We start from the raw sequence: 25,204 nt of genomic DNA on the forward strand, positions 1-25,204 counted from the left end.
AATGCATGCATTTTATGTTGACAAATTTGCATGACCAATTTGAACCGGATGTGAAATCTGTGTGGTAAAATCTCAGATTCCTTTTGAAAAATTTGCAGAACAAAAATAACAAGACAGCATTTTGTCCCTGGCTAAGAAACCAATCCCAGAATGCATGGCAATGAGCTCAGTCAAAAAAGCAAGCAAACAAAAATCTAAATTATTTGCTTCCAGAATAGCTCAGTAGTGTATTTATGTGCAGTAATATTTACCATTGATCATTGAACCTTTGGGGCATATTTCATTGATTTGAATAGGAATCCATACGACTGGGAGGGTGAATAAGTTCCCCATGCAGGTTTTGCTCATGTTGCTCATGCAAATTTGCTGCGCTGACCAACAGAAAAACAATTCCATCCAGAGCTTTCATAAACTCTGAGATTGTATAATTTCTTGCTTTTATTAAATTTGTAATATTGCGATTCATTTTGGAGCTGGTTGGTTTGGTTTGTAATATTGTGCACTTTGTTTTAATGCCTTTTTGAGATGAAGAAAATGACTCCCAGATGACTCAAGATGGGTCAAATGTAGGCGATGACTGTTGCTCGGTTGTTTACTGTCCAGTACATCTCGCGTAGCGTCTGTGTTTATGTGTGTTGAAGTATGTGTGTAAGTAGTCGGCTAACCTCATGTAGTATTGGTCCTTAGTAAATAATTCTAGAAACTGTGACGTGATCGTGATTTTGTAAGGTCATGTTAGTGTGACATGAATGGCGGGGGATTCTTAGGTGACTCACATACTGTAGGTTAACGCTCTACAATACGCTGGCCTGGTGTTTTGTGTTATGTGGGCTCTATTTTGGGAATCCTGTGGGTGTGCTTTCGTTCTGTAATCCAGTGGCCAAACAGGAAATGGGTTTGGAGGTGAGAGAGAGGAGACTAAGCATATGCAATGAGTCAGATGTCAACAGGGCTTCTTACTGTCCGAGCAGCAGATGCCACTTCTCATCACAGAGCTGAAGAATCCTCTCCATTAATCAGAATTTACTGTATAATGTGGAATGTCACGGAATTTGGAACTTTGGATGAATAAATCAAAAGTAGATGAATGAAATTCAAATTACACATTAAAATTTAATTAATCTATTTGTAAAATCCTATGAATTCAGTTGATTAGACATGCTTTCTGCAATGAAAAAGGGCCTTATGTTAGTCTTAAATGAGTCTTCTCATGTTCTTATTAATCCTGAAGTTAATTTCCAGTCTTATTCGGTTTCTAGACATCTTAAAGGATTCGTTTGAAGTTTGAAGCAGTTTTATGCACCAGTGAAATTCCTCAATAAAGCATGATATGTATCCATCGATCCTGTGCAAAGCAGGACACATGTCTGGGAGGCACATTCAGACCTACATAAGCAAATATTGAGCAGTCTGATTTCAGAGTGCAGGGATGAACATCTGGCCAGCAGCCATATCTACAATTCTGCATCTGGTCAAATAAGGCACAATCATATTAGCAAACCTCCGAGAGCAAGAGGAGCTCGTCCACATCCGCAACTCACAGCTTCTGCAGTTTGGTTATTTAGGTACTGAATACATTCAGGGTGACTTTTCACTTATTAGTTTATAAAACCTAGAATTAAACCTACAAGTGTCTATGTGGGTTTAGTTAATTATAGATTAGGGACAACAATGTCTGTTAATAGATCTGCAGGATCTTACTTTGGTCACATCTGACAGCAAAATCATTACATACTTTTTATGGTTTTTTTTTTTTTTTTGCTTGTTTGTTTTTATTTTGCACATGAAACACCTTTCATTCCAGAGGTTCTTGTTTATTTATGATTTTTTTTTCTGGACTGTACTGTACCAATAAAGTACCAAAAGTGTGTGTGCGTGTCCGTGTGTGTGTGCGTGTATGTCCGTGTGTGTGTGTGTGTCCGTGTGTCTGTGTGTGTGTGTGTCCGTGTGTGTGTGTGTGTGACTCCAGCATGACTGTCCTACACAGACGTGATAAGGCTCACTGCTGATTGTGCAGATGAACAGACAGTGAACAGACATTGAAAGCTTTGATATGATAACAGTGTTCTTGTCTTCATGTTTTGCATGCGCAGCCTCATTTCACTCCTGAATCTTGATAGTTGTCTAGTTGTCTTGTTAGTGTTATAAGAGCTGAGATTGTAAAGCAATGGACACCGGACTAAAACTACACATTTTGAGACCTTTCTATTCACACATTTATTCATTTTCAAATAACAGTACAGTTATGTATGGCAAGAATCACATAGAAAATATTTGTGGTAACACTTTCTATGAAGCCGTATTTATAGTAAATTATAAAGGTATTCTTAAGGCATTAAAAAAAACATTAAAATATGTTATATCAACTCATGAGTAATCACAATGACACATATAATACATCATAATACTTCCGTATTTGTGGTTATATGTTTAAGAGTATTATTATTTCTAACACACGTTCCATGAAGATATTTTGTACATTTCCTACTGTAAATATATCCAAACTTGATTTTTAATTAGTAATATGCATTGCTTAAGACTTCATTTGGACAACTTTAAAGGTGATTTTCTCTTTATTTAGATTTTTTTGCACCCTCAGATTCCAGATTTTCAAGTAGTTGTAATCCTAACAAACCATCCGTCAATGGAAAGCTTATTTATTCAGGTTTCAGATAATACAAAAATCTATTTTAAGACTTGTTTTGTTGTCCAGGGTTACAATTGTTCTATAACACAATTATTGTACAATGCAACATCCATTGGACCACTCCAGAAGGAGTGTAAATCAAGAGTTTCTCTAGCTAGAGGCACCTACTGAATCAGAGGCATTTATGACTGGCAAGACTTCCACAAACCCTGTAATCACAGTCTTAGTTGTGTATGCATCACATTACGCTGCAGGGAGATTTCCGCTGAAGCCTCAAGTGAGCTGCAGGTGTGTGTGTGTGTGTGTGTTCACCCGGTGTGTGTGTGTGATCTTCAGGAGCCCAGCAGCAAGCGTGTGAAGCCTCTGTCTCGAGTCACGTCTCTGGCCAGTCTCATCGCTCCAGTCCAAGCTGCTCCGCTCAAACGCATCGGACAGACGCTGCAGGTACAGGCCCGACCGCAGGATCTGTTAAATACAGCTTTGATACTGTTCAGATTTCAACTTGATCTAGTTTTAGTTTTTAGGCACAGCTAAGAGAGCTTATTAACCCTGTGAAGCCTGTCATATGATGTGAGTTGACCGAACTGTTTTCTCCTCAGCGCTCCATCAGCTTCCGCAGCGTCTGCAAGCCGGAGATCATGTCACCGCGTCCGTGGAGCAGGCAGATCGCACCGGCCAACACCAAACGCAGAGACAGCAAGCTGTGGAGCGAGACCTTCGACCTGGGCCTGGGACACATGCTGTCCTCCGAAGAGATCAAGAGACAAGAGGTGACTTCCCCTGATACTGATCAGTGGGCCTTGAATCTCGTGGTCAGGCCAGTCTCATCTAAAATCTGTGTTTATCTTTGGGGGCGTAATTTATCCCATGCACCACAATTAGGTTAGAATATCATATCATATACTTTTGACTTGGACAGAGTAATGCATTCATAAACTATAAACTTATTGATGAGTAAATGCATCCTATGTGATTTATTTAAATCTTCTCTTTCTTTCCTGTCATCTGTTCGTCAGGCCATCTTTGAGCTGTCTCAAGGAGAACAGGACCTGATTGAGGACTTGAAGCTGGCTAAGAAGGTACCCTGTTCTTTCCATCACATCACACAGCATGAAAACCTTCGAGTCCTGGTTTTAGCACGGCTAGTTGATCCACCAGGATGAATACATTACATTTAGTCATTTAGCAAACACTTTTATCCAAAGCAACTTACAAATCATGACAATTGAAGCAAACAAAATCAACAAACGATTTAATGATGTTCAGTTGTTTTGTTTCTATCTCTATTGTTAAAAGCGCAGTATAAACAGAGGTGACTTGACTTGATACACCAGTGCTAGAACAGGCCTACATTCTACATCCTGCTCTATTTCCTGTCATGTTCTCCAGTCAGATATGTATAGTTCTTCTTGAGAAGGTTTGTCTGATGTGTGATTTCATCTCAGGCGTATCGTGACCCCATGCTGAAGCTGTCCATCATGAGCGAACATGAACTCAATCAGATCTTTGGCACGCTGGACTCCCTCATTCCTCTGCATGAAGGTGAGCGTGAAGTCTGTGTCTTCTCATCTGTGTGACACACATCACACTACAAATATCTGTTCATCCACGACAGCATCAGATCAGGACACAAAGACATGGAGATTGTTCTGTAAGCCAGTCATGATACGGGTCGACTGCTTAAGCAAATGAAGATGGAAAACTGATTTTTAGTTTAAGGATGATAAGATGATTTTATTATGTGAGATGAGAGCACACAGGATCATAATAAACACATGCCAGAGCAGCTAAAACAAATCAGTGCCCTGTTGTTTCTTCACCACGAAGCAAAAAGTGTCTTTCCAAAACCTTCACCCTCTCTGTTCCTCAGTGGTGAAATGAGCCAGGCTGCTGAAACCATCACAACTTTAACCACGAGGGGTGTGTGATATAGGCTATACATCGTCTGCAATAATATCATAATAGTTGTTTAAAGATGTGCGATTTGACATTATTGAGTATTTATCAAAAACAGTCGCAGTGACTCACTTATTAAAAGTGACTTGCTGCCACCTACTGGTGGTTTTCACATTTAATTACACATTTAAAGGATCTTTTTATTATTTATAGAATTTCAAATATCTGTTTTCAATGTTTTAATGTTATATATAGTTAAACAATATTTTTACATGTGTAACTGCAGCTTAAATCCACTCATGTCCTGCATTAAACCGTGTGTAAGTACATCTTAACGCCACTTCAGATGCAGCTTCTGCATTTCCTACACATTGCAAAGATGAATTTAGTCAATACTAATTTAATTTACTTGGTATTTCTTATTATATTTGAACTCACTGATTAAATGTAAGAATTTTGCTGAAAAAACAATGCATACTTTTAGAAAAAAATGACTTTATAAAGGTAAAAATGCCCATTAAAGGTGAACATCCATTTAAACTTACTGATAAAGATTCATGTCTATCAGTCTAAACTGACCACCACACAGAACATGAAGAATATCTCAAACTGTAAGACTCAGTTTAAGTTACTAGTACATTAACACACTCAAAATATCATCTAATTATCTTTATTGATAATATCTTAGATATTAGTATTATTTGTCAATATTGCACACCCCTACACCCCACAGCCCTAAACCAATGCTCTTGCATCTCATCTGTTCTAGCTTGTCTCCTGATCTAGCTGTCTAATAAATGTCCCATTATACTCTGCAGATATTATTGGCTCTGTGAATAATTGCTCATGCTCCTTTACTGTAGGTCACATCCGCCAAATACATAAATGTCTCCCTTCCCTGAATTACTAAAAACAGCATTTGGATTGAAATATGAAATAATTTATAATAGACCAATCCTTTGTTGACATCAGTAGTGGAGTCACACATTGAAGTGAGCTGTTTCTCTGTGATCCTTTAGATCTGCTCAGTCGACTCAGAGAGGTCAGGAAGCCGGACGGCTCGACCGATCACGTGGGCCATATTCTAGTGGACTGGGTAAGATCCTCTCACTGCTGTGCTGTGTATTCATCTGAGTGAAGTACCCTCCATCTGATTCACAGAGATGTAACGATTTCAGATGCTGATATTAGGGTTGCACTTACATGTAAGGCCACCTAATAATAAGTGTGACCAACTTTGTTTCCTCTTAGAAATACGAATTAAGATAAACGATATCACTGAGCAGGACTGGACACTGATAGCATCTCTTTCTGGTTGTAGCTCCCTTGTCTTGAAACCTACAACAGTTACTGCAGTAACCAGGTGGCAGCCAAAGCCCTGCTGGACCATAAGAAGCAGGACCATCGGGTGCACGACTTCCTCCAGCGCTGTCTGGAGTCGCCCTTCAGCCGCAAACTGGACCTCTGGAGCTTCCTGGACATCCCCCGCAGTCGCCTGGTCAAGTACCCGCTGCTGCTGCGAGAGATCCTCAAACACACGCCGAGCGAGCACCCCGACCGCCAGCACCTGCATCACGCTGTGAGTCTCTGTCACCTTCACTAGACACACACTGCAACTCTGAATGAAAGAAAACATCTCCTCCTGTGTGTGTGTGAGCTTATTTAACCGCTCGGTCTTCCATAGATGAACATGATCCAGAGCATCGTGGCAGATATTAACACTCAGACGGGCGAGTCGGAGTGCCGTTACTATAAAGAGCGCCTGCTGTATCTGGAGAGCGGTCAGAGAGATCTGCTGATCGACAGCTCACGCATCCTCAGCTGCCACGGACAGCTCAAGAACAACAGAGGAGTCGTAAGAGATTTCATATATCATGCATAATTACATGCGAGTAACCCTAAGACAAAACCTAATCCTAACCCTAGTCAAATACTGTGCTACTGATGGGTTTTGTGTTTCAGGCTCACACATTACTTTTGAAAGGAATAACTACTGTAGTACTGAACTCACAAAACTCAAAATCTGTAAATACATGACCTCATTATGATGCATAATTAATTCAGTGATGAGTGCGCAGTCATCTCTGAAATAAAATAAGTTAAAATCAGTGATATTGCAGGTGGTTTTACCCGTTCCAGTTAAACTGGGATTAAGTTGAAGATGAATCTCTCAGCTTAAGTCTCATTTGTCATAAACTGACAAGATTGAAAGGCTTTTTTGATGGCAAACCTAAATAATAAAATATGTTACGTTTCTATAATTTAAGCCTCCATGCTTCTTTTAATGCAAATGCTTCATAGTTCATTAAAATAAAACTTAAAGTTTTAATTCATTTTGATCAGCATATGATATTTCTCAGAATCCATGGACAACTAAACATCAGTATAAACTTTTTAAAAGCAACAGGTGAATTATTAATCTGTTCATTTAAACAAGTTTCCCAGTTGTATCACCAGAATTTCAAATGTAAATGTAAAACTATAGGAACGAATATTCAGATGCAGTCAAACCAGTATTTTCTCTCATGCTCTCTATTTTTATTTTAAAATAAACTAGCTTTATGCAGTACTTGGTCTTCCCTGTCTAGAGAAGTCATTCTACTGCTATAGAGACAAATGAAGCAGCTAGAGAAGCTCACGTTAATGAACAAATGTGCATCAAGCGCTGTTAAAGACTGTCCTCAGTAATGAATCCCCTCTCTGTCTCTGCAGAAGCTGCATGTGTTCCTGTTTCAGGACGTGTTGGTGGTGACCCGGGCCGTCACGCAGAATGAGCAGCTGTGCTATCAGCTTCACCAGCAGCCCATCCCCGTCAGAGATCTGGAGTGGGAAGACCTGCAGGACGGAGAGATGCGCCTCGGAGGATCCATCAGAGGAGCCTTCAGCAACAGCGAGCGCAGTGAGTCACGAACTCAGCGGGTCTCACTCGGGCCAGAGTATTAAACGGATAGTTCACCCAAAAATGAACATTTGATGTTTATCTGCTTACCCCCAGGGCGTCCAAGATGTAGGTGACTTTGTTTCTTCAGTAGAACACAAACAGAGACTTTTAACTCAAACACTGTTATAAAGTAAGTGGATGGGAATCTCGGCTAAAACATACAGTAAAACAATAAAAACATACACAAACAAAACCAAATTAAACTCTGCGGCTCTTGACGTTACAAGACAAAAGTGATCAGTCTCTGTGCAGGAAATTTAACAGTATTTGTATAGGGGTTATTCTACCTCTGATTGATGCGATGTCCGAACTGTTTGAAGTCTTGTGAACGCGCTTCACCGCCGCAGGCGTGAGGTGTCTTCTTCTTCTTGCTTTATGGCGGATCACAGACTTATACTAAGTGCATTACTGCCACCTGTCTCTCAAATCAAATAGTCAATGTCAACGTGCATAGGAGGACACGCTCAGGACAGTTCTAACAGTTCGGACATTGTGTGAATCAGAGGGAAAAAACAATATAAATACTGTTCAGTTTCTTGCACAGACTGATCGTTTTGTGTCTTTACTCATCAATGAATCATCACAAGCCACAGGGTTTCATTTGGTTTTGTTTGTGTATGTTTTTTTGTTTGTTTTACTGCCTGGTTTAGCAGTGATTCCCATCCACTTACATTATAAGACTGATAAACTTGGTTTGTGTTCTACTGAAGAAACAAAGTCACCTACATCTCTGATGCCCTGGAGGCAAGCAGATAAATGAAATTTTTCATTTTTGGATGAACTATACCTTTAACACACTTTATTCTTTATGCATGAAAATATAGCTGCCTTTATATTTTAGGAAGAGGGCCATTGTAAGGGGATCATCTTACACTACCAGGTCAAAACTTTGGTCGTTTATTTTGATCAGTCATCAAAAAGGGATAAAAATTCAGTAAAATATTAATATTTTGAAATTGTATTACTGTTTTTTTAATTATATTTTAAAATGTAATTTATTTCTGTGATGACAAGTCTGAGTTGTCTCACATATGATTGGCCGATTTGTTGATTATTAATTAATTATTATTGTTGCCCAATTATTAATAGTGGTTCTTGTTATTATCAGGGCTGGAAACCATCTTTGCTACAAACCATTTTTGTGGTAACCAGAAACCATGATTCATGATTATCTGAATAAAAAGAACAGCACAAATTTGATATAGAAATCTGTTTTTTAAAAGTCTATACTGTCAATTTAAAGCATACTTACTGAAAAAAATGATTTGATTGATGAAATTCTACTTAAACTACTCAACTAGTCAAGTCACCATTATTTATATAGTGCTTTTTACAATGCAAATTATGTCAAAGCAGCTATACAAAATGAATGTTAAATCTAGGCTGCAGCAGAGTCAGATTGTGCAGAGGATTCATCTGGTTCCCATGGTCTTGTCCCAAAGGCCGTCTTTTGTATGTGGTAAGAAACATACAAAAGAATATAAAGAATATATATTTTAATCAAAAACATTTTAAAAACAAAATTGTAATTATTCCAAACTTGTGACCAGTAGTGTATCTGGAGTCCCTGGCATCATAAATCCCCGTCTTAATCTGTATGCTGTGAATACTTTGCACAGGTCAGAACTACAGGTGCCTAAAGAGCTGCTGTGAACATGTCAATCTCTGTTTATCTTCCTCCAGCCAAGAACTTTTTCCGGGTGTCTTTTCGCAGCGGAGGACAGCTGCAGATGCACTGCTTCCAGGCCAGCGACGCCTTCAATAAACAGCAGTGGCTCAACTGCATTCGGCAGGCCAAAGAAGCTGTGTGCTCTGCAGAGTGTGAACCACAGACAGCAGCTCGGTGCTCAGACTGCAGCGCTGAGTGCTCACAGATGGACCTGACAGACCTGACCCTCACGCCTGTGGAGACATGAGACACCCTGACCAGGACTGTGTTGCAGAACATGAAGCACTTCTCTGAGACTGACTTCTGTGTTATTCTGTGCCTTGCTTTCTCTGCGCTGTTGTTTGTGGCAGTCGTTCAGAAACTGAGCGTCTGGGTCCAGCGTTTCACTTTAATCTCGCTGTCTGCAACTGAAATGCACTACTGTCTGCGCAAGAAAACTGAGGCTGAAAAATCGTTCAGGTGTTTCACGTTCATTCTGTAATCACTAATAAATATGACCAGTCGAATGTTTTCATGAGTAAAGGGTGATCAAAGTATTTCTGAAAAAGAAATTTAGCACTGTCAAACGATTAATCATGATTAATCATATTCAAAATAAGTTTTTGTTTATATAATATATGTGTGTACTGTGTATATTAATTATATTTATATAAACACACACACATACTGTACATATATTTTGTGTATAAATGTATATAGATATATTTAATGTATAAACATAACATATGTGACCCTGGAACACAAAAACAGTCATAAGCAGCATATTTGATTGATTTTTCTTTTATGCCAAAAATCATTAGGATATTAAAGTAAATTAATAATCATGTTCTATTAATATATTTTTTTACATTTCCTACTGTAAATACATCCAGACTTAATTTTTGATTAGTAATATGCATTGCTAAAAATTCATCTGGATAACTTTAAAGGTAATTTTTTCAATATTTAGATATTTTTTACATCTTCCGATTCCAATTTTTTTGCATTCTCAGATTCCATTTTTTGGATTCTCAGATTCCATTTTTTTGCATTCTCAGATTCCATTTTTTGCATTCTCAGATTCCATTTTTTTGCATTCTCAGATTCCATTTTTTTGCATTCTCAGATTCCATTTTTTTGCATTCTCAGATTCCATTTTTTGGATTCTCAGATTCCATTTTTTTGCATTCTCAGATTCCATTTTTTGCATTCTCAGATTCCATTTTTTTGCATTCTCAGATTCCATTTTTTTGCATTCTCAGATTCCATTTTTTTTGCATTCTCAGATTCCATTTTTTTGCATTCTCAGATTCCATTTTTTTTTTGCATTCGCAGATTCCATTTTTTTTGCATTCTTAGATTCCATTTTTTTTGCATTCTCAGATTCCAATTTTTTTGCATCCTCGGATTCCGATTTTAATATTGAATAAATATTGTCCGGTCCTAACAAACCATACATCAATGAAAAAGCTTATTTATTCAACTTTCAGATTATGTCAAACCTATGCATATAATAAATATGTGAATTAATAAATGTATAAAATGTATGTATAAAACAATAAATGTATACATTTAGAAAAATGTACACTTATGACTGGTTTTGTGCTCCAGGGTCACATATATGTCTTAAATAAATACATGCATGTGTTTGTATTTATATGTACATAATAACTAAACACACATACAGTATATTATATAAACAAAAACTTATATTTTGGATGTGATTAATCGTTTGACAGCATATTCACAGTCGATGTCAGAACCAGATCTAATGATGAATATTAAAACTATTTCAGAATCTGTGAAGCACTTTGAAAGGAGCTCAGTTCTGGAGGATTAACATTGTGCCGCAAATATCAGTTTTATACATGCATTCTTCTGCAGCAGTTTGTTGGAAAACACTGTAGCTAAACAGAAAGTCTCTTGTGCCGTGCAGATCAGCGCAATCTGTGTCATAGTGTTTCTGTGTTCGCCGAAACCCATAACTTGTGCTGTGAAGAGAACAATCTGTGCCAAAACGTGTCTGGTGGTCTTCAGTATTGCTGGATGTGCAGCCTTCAGTTTATAAAAGTCTTTTATTCTGTTTTCTTTGTTTGTTTTTTCTCTTGAAAGTATTTTATTGAAATGTATGATACAAGATGTTTATTTATAGTTTGGTTGCTGTTGGATTAAAAGGAGATGAGAAAAGAAAGCACACCGGGTCCTATGGGAGAGTTTGGAGGTAAACTGAGGGGGAAATGCATGTTTAATACATGAGAGAGACTGACTGATGGACAGTGTGTAACAATACGTCTTTATAGAATCAAATAAAGATTTAAAAAACCTTAAATGTGTTATCCTTTACATAATGTTTGTTATGAATTATGTAATGTTATAAATGATGAGCAATGTAGTTATTTGAGGGGATAGTAATGTACACTAATGTACAGTTTAGGAAATGTTTTGATGCAATGGTGTGAAGTTTAAGTTCAGCTTTGAATGTTTACCATCTTTACACAGTGGAAAACAACGTCCAGGGACGACTGAGTCCCTCTAGTGCAGTGAATCACATCTTCATAATGAGGACCACAGGGGCCAGATGTTAAAAACACATTCAGCTCTATACCTGACAGTCAATGTACTGCCTTTCAAAGTAGACTATTACTTCAATGTTTTCATGCTTTTCTTACACATTTGACTGCGTTACACTACTGTTTAAACGATTGGAGTCTGTAATTTATAAGTATCTTATATTATTATAAGTATCTTATGCTTACCAAGGCTTCGTTTTTTAAATAAACTTTACAGTAAAACTGAAATAATATTGCAATTTATAATAGCTGTTTAATATTTGAATATATTTTAAAATCAGTGCTGTAATCAAATCAAAACTCACTGTTAATCGCGTCCAAAACTAAAGTTTTTATTTACATTATATGTATGAGTACTGTGTATATTTATTATGTATATACTGTATAAGTTCTATATATTATATTCTTCGAAAATATTTACACAAATATATATATATGTGTGTGTGTGTGTGTGTGTGTGTGTGTGTGTGTGTGTGTGTGTGTGTAAAAATAAAAACAATTGTAAATATATCCATTAATATGTGTGTGTATTTATATATAAATAATAAATAATACACAGTACACAAACATAAATTATGTAAACAAAAACTTTAATTTGAATGCAATTAATCATTTGACAGCACTAATTAAAATGTAATTTATTCCTGTGATAAAATCTAACCTTTCAGCATCATTACTCCACTCTTCAGAGTCACATGATCTTCATGATTTACTGCTCAAGAAACATTTCTGATTATTACCATTCTTATTATTATTTTGATTCTTATCCCTTTAATGCATTCTTGCTGAATAGAAGTACATTTCAATTAAAGTACAATGAATACAAGCATTTCAAACAATAAATATCAGTGTCAGTCCAGATTAGTGAGAGCAGAGGAAGAGTATTACTATCGATGATGCAATAACAGGTTTGACATATGGCTAGAGCTCCTGGTCCCTGAAGAGCCCACTTATCTCAGGTGTCTTTTTGTCTGGGAGCAACAAGGCCCATGGGTGAGTCCCCTCTCCACATGATGATGGTCATGTGTGCACATGAATAATTACTGACACCTGGAGGAGGCTGGAGAACAATAACACAGACAGATGAAAGACAGCACAGCAGATCTCTAACACCATCAGCTTTGTTAATTACAGAGGTCATGTGAGATTTTGTCTAATCTATAGATTCATACTTCAATTGTAAGCCTGACTTACGTACTAGGGAAATTTTATATTCAGCAGATATCATTCCATCCACTTCCAGGAGGCCCTTTTTGGTCTAAACCTGAAGGTTTCTAAAAACAAAGTTAGACAAGCTGTCATTGCTTAATGAATGTGACAAATAACTGTTTGTTTATTTTACTGATACACATATATTATTATTATTATTATTATTATTATTTCCCATATTACATGTTGTATCCTAAACTTTATTTTTCTGGCACAACATAATCATGATTTGGAAAATTTTTATTTTACTATTTTTTCAAGCGGCCAGCCTTAAAGTAACAGTTCACCCAAGAAATAAAACATGTATTCAATGATTAACTCTGCAGTGAATAGGTGCTGTCGGAATGAGAGCCCAAACATCTGATAAAAACATCACAAGTAATCCACAGCAATCCAGTCCAGAATCCACATAACGCTTTCTCCAGTGCTGAATATGGATGAATATTGCTACCCATATGCTTCCATAGATGTAACACTGTTCAAGTGAAGAAACAAACTCTTCCTTTCCTCTGATCAACAGAAAGCTTGGTTTTAAAATGACTTCTGATGGACAAGTGCTTCATAAATTGCTATAATGCAATACCTTTTTCCTAACGTGCCACTGCGTTTTAAATTATGGGAGGCACTTCCGGTTTGGGGTTCCACTCAACAAAAAAAAAAAAAAAAAAAAAACGAATTTTTTTTTTTACTTCGTTACATTTACTTGAGTAATTTTTTGGGGTAAATAATACTTTTCCGAGTATATTTAAAGATGGGTAATTTTTACTCTTACTTGAGTAAATTTGTGAGGGAAAATCTGTACTTTTACTTCGTTACTGTGGGCGACGCTCCTCTCGTTACTTTATCTTAATGCAATAAATGTTATAAATGCTTCAGTTTATTCCAAACGCGCCGTCTACTTTTCTCTGGACAATGAGCGATGCCCATTCGCGAATGATTCATTATTTTGAGTCAACTCTGTTCAAAGGCTTGATCAATCCAATTGGCAAACGAGTGAATTGGTTCATGAATCAGTTTGAATGACTCGTTCAGTTCCCTGCCGCACGCGCTGAGCGTCTGAAGCGGTTCACTCAGAGTTGTACGAATCTATAATTAAGATATTGATTTCACAGTGTTAACAGTTTCAGTGATTTTAATGGGAGCTTCTGAGAGTGATTGAAATCTAGACTGTCAGTGAAAATGATCTTTAATAATGTAAATGTTATTTGCTCTCTTTCTGAACAATGAAAGATTAGTAGCAATATTTATATCACATTAACTTTCAATGTTAAATTCACATTTAATATAAAGTCAGTCGTATTAAAAATATTTTATGGCATGACACCTATATCTGTTACTTAAGTAAACAGACAGGGTTTTATAATAAATTACATAAATTGGAGTAAAGGCTGATGAAATATATACATTTATACATGCACACATACATTACATACATTTTATCTATATATCTAAAGAAAAAAGGCTCAGTATATATGACCCAAAGTAACTAGTAACTAACTACTTGAGTACATTTTTTATCCGATACTCTTTTACTCTTACTCAAGTAACTATTCAAGACTAGTACTTTTACTCTTACTCAAGTAACTATTCAAGACTAGTACTTTTACTTTTACTTGAGTAAAGTTTTTGGGTACTCTACACACCTCTGTTTGTATTACGCTGAAAGTAAATTAAAAAGTACCTAGTTTTCCTAGTTTTTATTATTATTGTTTATTCAGTGGCGCAAAGGGGCTTCCATAGGCATGCCCTGACGGTGCAAACAGCTTTCAAATACTGGGAAACTCTCAAGGAAGTACACACATTTCACTCACATTTAGTTCTTGCGATGTATTATGTAAAATGTATATACATTATTATATCCTGTGTATGAATATGGTGGTCACTTGTGTTGGTGATGAGCTGAGAGACTGTGTGGTGTGCAGCGGAGCATGGACACCTGCACCCCAAGGTGTGTGTGTTTGTGTGTGTGTGTGTGTGTGTGTGTCTGGACTCTGGAGCCGCTGAGCGGCGCTGCTGCGATCCGCTTTCACTCTCTCTCTCTCTCTCTCTCTCTCTCTCTCACACACACACACACACAACACACACTGCGGGAATGAGTGGGCATGCCCATGTGTGTGTTTACGTACAGAGCGAAGAGCGTTCAGCAGCACACACAGACCCCGCGCCGCCTGCAGCTCTCCGCGCTGCGAGGAGGATCCGTGTCCGCTCCTGAGTGAAGCAGCGATGGAGCCCCGAGGAGGACGATCCTGCGACAGCCCCGCTGTGTCTTCACGGAGCCAAAATGGCGCTGCGGAGGAAGAGTATGGGTGTTTGGACGGACCCGATGAAGAGAGACGGGTCAAGAGCGCCTCATGGGCCGAGAAACCCGCCGAGGAGCAGCCACGGCTCAACTACCAAATCCCCCGGAAGAGCAGAGAAAAAGGAGGTGCGCTGCCCTCTTTCTTTGTCTGTCTTTCCGTTAGCTCTCGGTCTGGCGAGCTTTACACCTAGACAACAGTAGTGTGCATCACAGGAACGTGTTGCTCGCGTCTGTGATTCCCGGCTACGCTCTTTAGATGAGCAGCTCAGTAATTCAGGACAGGATTAATGGAGACCCGGTGCAACAAACCACAATACTAGAGATGCTATCAAATCTGTGTGTGTGTGTGTGTGTGTGTGTGTGTGTACCCTCCCTCAGGTAACAGGTTGATCTGCCACACCCGAGTGTAACCTGGGGTACTGTGGGGAACACTGCATTTCATCCAGAGACCTTCAGGCCTAATTTATTATTAAAAAAAAGACATAGAGAGTTATTAATTATTTATTATTATGAGTAATTCAACTAAAAAATGAATCACAAAGGAGTTACCTCTTTCATCTAAAAGTTTATAGAATTCAAGTTTGTATTGTGACATTCAAAGCCTCAGTTCAGATAACTTGTTTATAATGAATTCTGTGTTAACGTTCTAAAGGTTCCATTCCAACGGTTGAATATTCTGTTCCAAAATTCTAAACTTCCATTCATGTGTTTGAAGAATCTTTTTAAACAAGGTTTTATTCAAACACTCAAGTCATGTAAAGAGAGTAGGAATCAGTTTTATGAGTCATTTAATTGGTGCCACTTCTAATTAACTGTTTTATTGACTTCTAAGTGCTTCTGCATAAACACTAAATAATTCATCCAAAACATATTATATAGTTACTTTAAATAACTTTTTGACTGTATCTCATACTGTAGACTATATTTTGTTTATATATTAAATGTAAAAAAATTGTTTTAATTCTTTAGTGTCTTGCATAATTTACTTAATACAACAGTGTTTGCATTTAATTCTTATTGTCATCAATCATCTGGGGAAGTATGGTTATATATTTAGTTAGGAGTTTATCATATTTAACCTAAGTCTTGCCTTTAAAAGATTACAAGGTGTTTTTCTTATAACAAGGTGTGCAGACAAATCTATAATAAACAGTCCAGCATTCTAGATAACTAGGAAAGCTAGGAATAGTTTGATTTGATGGTGACTTTAATTAAAGTTAGTCGGTTACATCTGTATATGTTGCTAGCCGGTTTCCAGCCTTTCATTAGCAGGTGCCAGCCTCATTAACATGGGGATCACTGGGGATTTGGAGGGAGTCGGTGGGCGTATCTGCGTCTCTCAGGAGCAACTGAATTCATGCTTTAAAATGCTACAAATCTACTTTGTGTTATTTGAAAACAAGTCAGTTAGTGTGATGGGTGCTAACGACCGTGACCATTGAATATCTGAAGCAAACACACATTATCATGCTCCTCACTAATGAGATTGTGCATGATGATTGACTGTCAATAATAGTTATTGGACCGATCAGGAAATTAGAGGAAGAGTCTGATCACTGATATATTTACAGCGTGATTTTGACATGCATCCATTAAAGCTTCAGAACTGCTTCAGTGAGGAGTAGTATCTATGATTTCTTTCCCATCTGGCTGTTTTGTTAACATAAACCACTAATAATAAGCAACTGCATGAAGACTGTGTGCTTGTCAGAACTGGGGGTTAGGGAAATGGTTGCAAAAAGATTTTATTTATTGCAAAATGTACCAGTTGATGCAGATTTTAAAATACAAGGTTAAATTCAGTGGTTAATTCGCCTTTTATTTCAGTAGGACAGTAGCCACAAGTCTGTTGGCTTCATTAATTTTAAAATAAAAACATTTTACAACTTATATTTTACTTTTCTTACAAAGTAAATCTTACAAATAATTAGGTTTGTTATTAGTAGAGCAGTTAGGGTGTGCAATATTGTCCAAAAATGATGTCTCGTGATTTTCTAGGTGTCAGCTATAATATTTATTGTCAGTAACAAAATGTTTTTGTGCTGCTGCATTGGCTAGTCTATTAAATTCATAGTCTTTGATGGCAATTTCTAATGTTTGATCCCTGAATTGGTAATACACTTTATACACTCAGAGTCAGAAGAAATGACAGTAGAAATGAAACAAAGATATAACAATATATAATATACAAATTATATCTACAAATAGTTTTATTTTTTTATGAGAGCAGTAACCATAAGGGGAATAGTGCAGTACAACAGTGTAAAATAGTTGCTGTTTTCAGATGAGTAAACTCACGTTTATTTCTATAATAATGATACGGTGATGCAAAATAAAAAGTAAATAGCTGTTAATCTGTTGAAATCAGTTTATAAGTGAATGTGTTCTTCTAACCAGCTAACTGTTTTCTTTTAGTAGTTTGGTGATTAACTGTTTAACTTCTGCTTCAAAATTGTTCATAAACAGATTTTTTTTATGTTTGTAGAATATAGTAGTTATGTTAAAACAATTTTGCACCAAATTTGCTTTCATAGCCTTTCATTTGCACATCATTTACAAGACATCATTGGACAGAATATGGAAAAGGTTTTTATTATTTATATATTTTTAAAAAATCTAAATAATCAAAGAAATGTGAAACTTGATCGTTACATCTGTACACCAGTTCTGAGTCTATACAAAACTAGAATGTGCTGAATGTTTACATGTGTACATGTAGTTTCTATTGTGCTGTGGAGATCACCATCTTGATTCTGAGGTTTTGGTAAACCTCTGTAAAACCAAAATTTGTTGTGTGGTCTGACACACAAACTGTGTTCTGACAGCTTTGTTCTCCATTCACAGCTCTGTTTCAGTCTGTGTCTACGGACTCCAGAGAGTTTTCTGACGTCCTGCAGATCCTCTCCTCCAGCTACAAGGACTCTTCCTCCACCGGGACGTTTGTGTACTCCAAACCTCGCCTCGTCCACAGTGAACCACTGGAGAAAGATGTGAGTGTTTGACTCTTCTACTGCGGTGCATTTAAGTGCGGTTTGCCAGCGTGAATTATTTTTTTCAAATGGCTGCAAACTGTATTGAAGCATTATTATACAGGTCCATCTCAATAAATTACAATCTTATGGAAAATTTATTTTATTTTTTGTAATTTAAAAAAGGAAACTTCCTTTTATTCTAGATTCATTGTACACAAACTGAACTATTTCAAGAGTTTTTTGTTTTAATTCTGAAGGTTACGACTTACACCTTAGGAAAATAAAAAATTCTGAATATTCCATTTTGAGCTTGATTAGTTTAATTAATTTTGAGTATAAATACTGGGTACCTCTTGGGCTAGTTTAGAACATGCAACCACAATTATGGGAAAGACTACTCTGGACTCCAAACTGCCACTAAAATGTTATTAGTAGAGCAGTTAGGGTGTGCAATATTGTCCAAAAATGATGTCTCGTGATTTTCTAGGTGTCAGCTATAATATTTTTTGTCAGTAACAAAATGTTTTTGTGCTGCTGCATTGGCTAGTCTATTAAATTCATAGTCTTTGATGGCAATTTCTAATGTTTGATCCCTGAATTGGTAATACACTTTATACACTCAGAGTCAGAAGAAATGACAGTAGAAATGAAACAAAGATATAACAATATATAATATACAAATTATATCTACAAATAGTTTTATTTTTTTATGAGAGCAGTAACCATAAGGGGAATAGTGCAGTACAACAGTGTAAAATAGTTACTGTTTTCAGATGAGTAAACTCACGTTTATTTCTATAATAATGATACGGTGATGCAAAATAAAAAGTAAATAGCTGTTAATCTGTTGAAATCAGTTTATAAGTGAATGTGTTCTTCTAACCAGCTAACTGTTTTCTTTTAGTAGTTTGGTGATTAACTGTTTAACTTCTGCTTCAAAATTGTTCAGAAAAAAGAGTTTTTTGTTTTAATTCTGAAGGTTACGACTTACACCTTAGGAAAATAAAAAATTCTGAATATTCCATTTTGAGCTTGATTAGTTTAATTAATTTTGAGTATAAATACTGGGTACCTCTTGGGCTAGTTTAGAACATGCAACCACAATTATGGGAAAGACTACTCTGGACTCCAAACTGCCACTAAAATGGTCGCATTTGCGACTATAAATAAGCCAATGGATCTTTACTTTTTTTTTGTTTGGAGCCCTGCTACTGACGTGACAGTTGTCCAGAAGACAATCCTCAACACCCTCCACAAGTAAAGTAAGCCACAGAAAGTCAATGCTGAAAGGGCTGGCTGTTCACAGAGTGCTGTATCAAAATATATTCATAGAAAGTTGACGGGAAGGATATAGTGTGGTAGGAAAAGGTGCACAAGCAACATGGATTACCACAGCCTTGGGAAGATTGTCAGGAAAAGCAGTTTCAAGAACTTGCAAGAGCTTCACGAGGAGTCAGCGCATCAAGAGTCAACACACTCAGACGTCTCCAGGAAATGAGCTACAGCTGTCACATTCATACAACCAAGCCACTCCTGAACCAGAAAAAACATCAGAAGTATTCACTGCTCCGGGTGTGTGTTCACGGTGTGTGTTCACGGTGTGTGTGTTCACTTTGGATGGTTTAAATGCAGAGCATGAATTCTGAGTATCGGTCACCGATCTTGGCTGAATGTCACATCACTTTCAAAATAAAATAAAAAGATCCAAATCTTGGTCAGAATTTCAGTGCATTTTATTGGGCGAATGTGCACACACACACATGTACCTACACATACACAGACCAAAAATGTGATAGAGTAGCTGGGAGCTCTGTGTACATGCATACAAAGGTGAATTAAGTAATGTATGTAAACTTAAATGTAAATATGCATTTAGATAAAACATCTACTGGTAGTGCATAGACACCAATTACACATTACACTGTAAAAGATGACAGTAACAAATCATATTCACTTTATCATCCCAGTGTGTCTCTTCTGACTGTTGTCTGCACAAATGCAAGTAATCTCATTCTTCAGCGTGGCTTTAATGTTGTGTGTGTAATTATATGTTTTGTGGTATTGAGACCAATTTGAAACAATAATACTTTCGTCTTTGTCTTGATGTTTGAGATCACTCTTTGTGCGTCAGTTACAAAGGTAATATTGTGATTTTTTGTATGTGCAGTTCATGGAGAAGCGAAGGGAGCTCAAGCAGGATGGGCGCACAGAGAAAGAGCTGTCTGAGACTTTCTGCTTCCTGCTTTGTGATGCTCAAAAGGTAAACAACTTCCTTTGTTCAGCCTTTCATTAGTTCAGTGCATTCAGAGTATCACACAGTGACGTTCAGCTGAACAGATGATCATTTGTCATTCTCTGGACACTTTGTGATGTGGTTTCTCTCTTGTGCTGGTTGCAGGTCTCGGTGGTGTGTGAGAGAGGACTGTCTGTTGGCAACAGCTGGATGAGTATGTTGGGGAATCCATCTAAAGGTGAAATAACCTTCACAACACATCGAACTAGACTTCCTAATGCTCATTTTTAAGTATTATTTTGGTATATATTTTGCTAGGAGTCACAGGGAATGAAATGAGAACTACACTTTATGAGTGTCACAAGTTATTAACATGCATTAATAATATGTTTGTGTGTGTGTGTGTGTGTGCGTGCTCTTGTTTTTGTGTCATATCAGGACACAACTCTGTATAATGTCATGGGTATGACACGGGTATTACAAGGAGAGGGTGCCTTATGAGGACATAACCCATGTCCCCATTTTTCAAAACGCTTATAAATCATACAGAATGAGTTGTTTTGAGAAAGTAAAAATGCACAAAGTTTCCTGTTAGTGTTAGGTGTAGGGCGATAGAATATACAGTTTCTACATAATAAAAACCATTACACCTATGGGATGAACACACTTTTCACAAAAGCAAACGTGAGTGTGTGTGTGTACGTGTTACACCAAAACAAAATAAAATAAAGTTATCTTTTAGCAAAAACTGAAAATGTAATCATCAAATGTAAAATCCTTTATAACATTTTGGTTGTATTTTGCTAGGAGTCACAGGGACTTTGCTGTACAATATTTATAACAACGTTTCTTTTCCTATTTATTCTTGAAATGTAAACAATTAAATGCTAGGTGTACAATATTTTTTAAATGTATTCAAATTAAATAATGAAGACAACAGGTTAAGTAAAAATATACTAAATATGTAATAAAGTTTAGGTAAATGCAGCTCTCTAGAGTTGTTTGTTTTTCTAGCTGGATAATGAGGTTTAGACATTTAATGGACTTCCTAACGTAAATGCTACGTTACATGGCATATTGTTTAAAATAATGTTTTATTGACAACTTTTCCTGGTTGAATCACTGATTGCGTGATTACATCAGATGTTCATTCATGTTTATTTTGTGCTATAACTAGTAGTAAAGAAACTCTATACAGCGATCAGTCACGCCACAATATCAAAACATCTTTTAATGTTTGAGTTTCATTTCAGGAGTATTTCTTTAAAGAGCGGACTGGATGTGGGTGTGCCACCAATGGAAGAAATCAAGAGCATAATAAAATAATTGTAACAAACTGCTCAGAACAGTTCAAACGCTCGCCACTGAGATCATTTATGAACTGTGTGAAATGGAGAGCTGTTTTTGAGATTGTTTCGTGTTCTGCAGGAGACTCCTCTTTGTTGTCTTGACCACTGAAGTGTAATTTTTGGCTTCTGTAGTGCATCCACTGAGTAAAGATTATATTGATGTTGCAGGTGTTTACCTCTGTCAGTTTTCTGATTTACTTCAAGTCAACCCGCTGGAGCCTGGATTTACAGGAAACATCGTCATATTTAAAGTTATAAAGGTACAGCAGCGGTGAATGATCTTGTTTTCAAATGAAACCGTGCTGTTGGGTCTGAGAAATGTCCCGTCTTTTGTCCTCCAGGGTAAAGTGAAGAGTGTACATGACTTTATGTCCAAAAATATGGATCCTACACCTAAATTTGACAGCCATTTCTCCAAGAACTCGACCAGAGTGACGTCCTTACAGTCGTACAGGGCTTTCGAGTACACTCAGGTAAAGTCCTTCAAATAAATAACTCCTATAGGAATAAAGCTTTTGATCAAATGATCGTGATCACATGAATTTGCTGTAAGATGGCTGTTTTCTTCTCAGCAATACTTCTACGAGTATGTGGATTTTGAGGTTTCGTCCAGGCCGAGACACGTGTGTCCGTATGCGGTGGTCTCTTTTTACTTTAAAGGCAAAGAGGCTTCAACAGCGGCCCCCAAACCACTGCCTCCTCTCAGGTATCTGACTGCTGTCCTTTACTCTCAGTATTAAAACAATGCACTCTATGTATTGCACTGTCCTCATATTTACTGCACAGGGCCTTGTGCCTCTAGAGGGCCTCGCTCCTGGTCTGCATTTTATGTAATTTGTCTATTTTTTATTACTGTCTTTCAACCCATTTTGTCCTTTGAAAGACTTAAATAGTCATAGCTGATAGACAGTATAAGACTCTGTATATAAGAATCAGAAAAGCTATTTGTTGTTAGGATGACAAAAAAAAATGTTAAAGTTAAATATTTAGGTTGTTCCAGAGCCCTGCATTTCTCCCCAACTTTTGTTTTACACACCTTGGTCCAGGCTTTGGGCCAATTTTAGGCTTTTCCTTATTCTTAATATTTTAAACCTCAATCAATTAGTGATGAAAAGAAAAGCAGGTGAAGAGTTCTGCGTTCAAATGCACACAATAGGCTTAAGCTTGCCGCAAAGCATCGGCAAAAGTAATTACCTTAAGTGTTTCAGGGGTAAATAGGAAGGAGTGTTTGAATTATTAATTAATAAATAGTGTTCTCAGAGTCTGTGTTGCAAGGATGAAGTCGCTGATCCTGACTTGCCACCTCTTCATTAGATACGCCTTTAGAGAGAAATGCATCTTTGCTCATTATGATTGAAATGAAAGGGGTGGCTTTTTTCAATTTGATTTATTTCGTTAAGTAATAATTTAAAGCTTTCTATATATATTTATCATGTCTGTGTGGCATGTAGGCTATTCGCTGAGTTTTGTTACATTTTTGTGAAGCGCACCTGTTCAAGATGAGGCGGCAGAAAGCGCATCATGTTTGTTTGTTTTTTATTATATTTTATTAAAGTACAACACTTTGTTGATTTTGTGACTGCGCACAAATAAAAGTAGACCCTTTACAATTACAAATGATGCTTTGCTCTTACCTTTACGAGTAAAAATTATGGTGTATCCACTGAAAAAAAGGCAAGAGATCGTGCTGACGTCTCCTGCCCTACAAAGTGCACTTTAGCTCGCACTTTCTGCACAGACTATTGGATATAGTGCAAATTTATCTAGGTTTAACTTTTAACGTTTATTTTTCAATTTCACTGTTTTGAGTTTAAAATATGTGATCAATGTGACAAGATATGCTTGCATTTTCGACTATAGACCTGGCATACAAATAAGAGTGAATGTGCACATTTTAAAATACTTTTTTTTTTTTTTTCAAATAGTGTAAATTGATTACTACTACTACAGTTCTAAAATTAGCATTTTTATCAGGCTCCCATGCGTGGGTTCAGTAATTTCACTTTCACAGCAATTAATAGTTTATTTTCTTTCCCATTACAGTAAAATAACTGAACATAAACATAGGAGCATGAGAAAATGATCATTTTAGAAGAAAAATTTGGATGGCACATTGAGTCTTTTGCATCTGATCTATTCATATATAACCACAAACCTAGAACTTATTTTAACATTCTTATTTACTTATTTAATTGCTTTATTATTATTATTATTATTATTATTATTATTATCATCAGTATTATTATGCAGTAGATTCTTATGAGCGTGTGCGTGACCTTGATTCATACGCAAGCATGTCAGTGAGTATGACATAACAGTCGATCAGATGTGTGTTAAAAAAAACCACACACACCCACAAAATTGTATAGGGCCTCGCACGTCAACTTCGCACAGGACCTAACACCCCTCTTATATGTGTGTGTTTATCTCTCTCTCTCTCTGTCTCTCTCTTTGTGTCTCTGACAGTGACGGCGATTTGTGCACCTTCACATTAGAGTTTACGGTACATTAAACACAGTATCCATTGAGAGGAACTGAGAAATATCACAGATCGCTTGACGGAGAGTGAAACTCTGTATCGCTCTGTCAGAGTGTTTGCGAGTAAAAATATATCTGAGCTAAACTTAGCCTACAACTCACACACTGGGGAGTAAAATCTGAGAATTTATTAGCCATTGACTAATATTAGACATAATTTAGTCACCAGAATGAAGATTTAGTCGCATATGCGATTGTAAGAGGGTTGTGTTGACAAAAAATGGATAGCTGTTTCTTCGTTTCTGTCACTAGCGTGCAAGCGCAAGGCAGCACTGTGTGCATGTAATACTCATGGGAATTGTAGTGTCATAGTGTCACTACACGGCTTATTTCAGATGCCTTTTAAAAACACTACAATTATTCAATCCTCCAAAGTGGCTAGTTGGAGTCACTGCGTTACCCGGTACGGACAAAATCCACTCGCTTTTGGCATTAAATGCGCATAAAGCATTAAAAATACTTTATAGGGTAAAGATAATCAAAACAGTGCTGAGCTAGATCAAACTTTATTAATAATTTGTTCAAATAATTTGTTCCCACTTAAGGATTTTAATCATTAGCTATAGCTCCCCACTGGAGAGCTGCTTTATAACAGGAAATCAAGTAGTATTTCTAACTGAAAGCAACATTGACTCCTGTTTAATGCTGTAAAGCTGCTTGATTTAAGGCCGTTGACTACATAAAGTACTATATAATCAAAAGTGAGGTGACTGGACTTTGAGTACCAAACAAACATCCACATTGCTGTAATCAGATGTGTTCTTAACTGCTGCTTTCTCACCGCTTTCAGTTTGTTTATTTCGTTACTGAGAGGAAACATGCAGCAAATATTTCATATTTATCCATACACTGCTCATACACTGTCGACTAAAATGAACAACTAGTCAGCCAGAAAAAGCTTT

General features: G+C 36.9%; 2 protein-coding genes across 10 annotated transcripts in view; both read left to right on the plus strand.

Annotated features, from left to right (window-relative positions):
- The window catches only part of arhgef3 (Rho guanine nucleotide exchange factor (GEF) 3), a 41,183-nt gene extending 29,018 nt beyond the window's left edge, over positions 1-12,165 (plus strand). For all 4 annotated transcript variants that reach the window (XM_052591185.1, XM_052591186.1, XM_052591187.1 and 1 more), the window contains 9 exons: positions 2,984-3,091; positions 3,247-3,417; positions 3,664-3,726; positions 4,093-4,189; positions 5,563-5,639; positions 5,865-6,122; positions 6,228-6,398; positions 7,256-7,442; positions 9,168-12,165. In XM_052591185.1, the coding sequence (XP_052447145.1) occupies positions 2,984-3,091; positions 3,247-3,417; positions 3,664-3,726; positions 4,093-4,189; positions 5,563-5,639; positions 5,865-6,122; positions 6,228-6,398; positions 7,256-7,442; positions 9,168-9,400 (1,365 nt within the window). In that variant the 3' untranslated portion in view covers positions 9,401-12,165. The remainder of the gene's footprint in view (positions 1-2,983; positions 3,092-3,246; positions 3,418-3,663; positions 3,727-4,092; positions 4,190-5,562; positions 5,640-5,864; positions 6,123-6,227; positions 6,399-7,255; positions 7,443-9,167) is intronic.
- A 2,685-nt stretch (positions 12,166-14,850) lies between these two features.
- Positions 14,851-25,204, plus strand: part of LOC127986858 (protein TASOR-like) — a 32,520-nt gene continuing 22,166 nt past the window's right edge. For 5 of the 6 annotated variants that reach the window (XM_052589115.1, XM_052589117.1, XM_052589114.1 and 2 more), the window contains exons 1-7: positions 14,954-15,336; positions 18,055-18,200; positions 20,350-20,442; positions 20,581-20,653; positions 21,933-22,024; positions 22,106-22,237; positions 22,337-22,470. In XM_052589115.1, the coding sequence (XP_052445075.1) occupies positions 15,135-15,336; positions 18,055-18,200; positions 20,350-20,442; positions 20,581-20,653; positions 21,933-22,024; positions 22,106-22,237; positions 22,337-22,470 (872 nt within the window). In that variant the 5' untranslated portion in view covers positions 14,954-15,134. Of the gene's footprint in view, positions 15,337-18,054; positions 18,201-20,349; positions 20,443-20,580; positions 20,654-21,932; positions 22,025-22,105; positions 22,238-22,336; positions 22,471-25,204 lie in introns of all 6 variants that reach the window. The other variant, XM_052589119.1, reaches the window with a different exon arrangement.

The sequence above is a fragment of the Carassius gibelio genome, chromosome B22 (assembly GCF_023724105.1).
Source record: "Carassius gibelio isolate Cgi1373 ecotype wild population from Czech Republic chromosome B22, carGib1.2-hapl.c, whole genome shotgun sequence".
NCBI lineage: Eukaryota > Metazoa > Chordata > Actinopteri > Cypriniformes > Cyprinidae > Carassius > Carassius gibelio.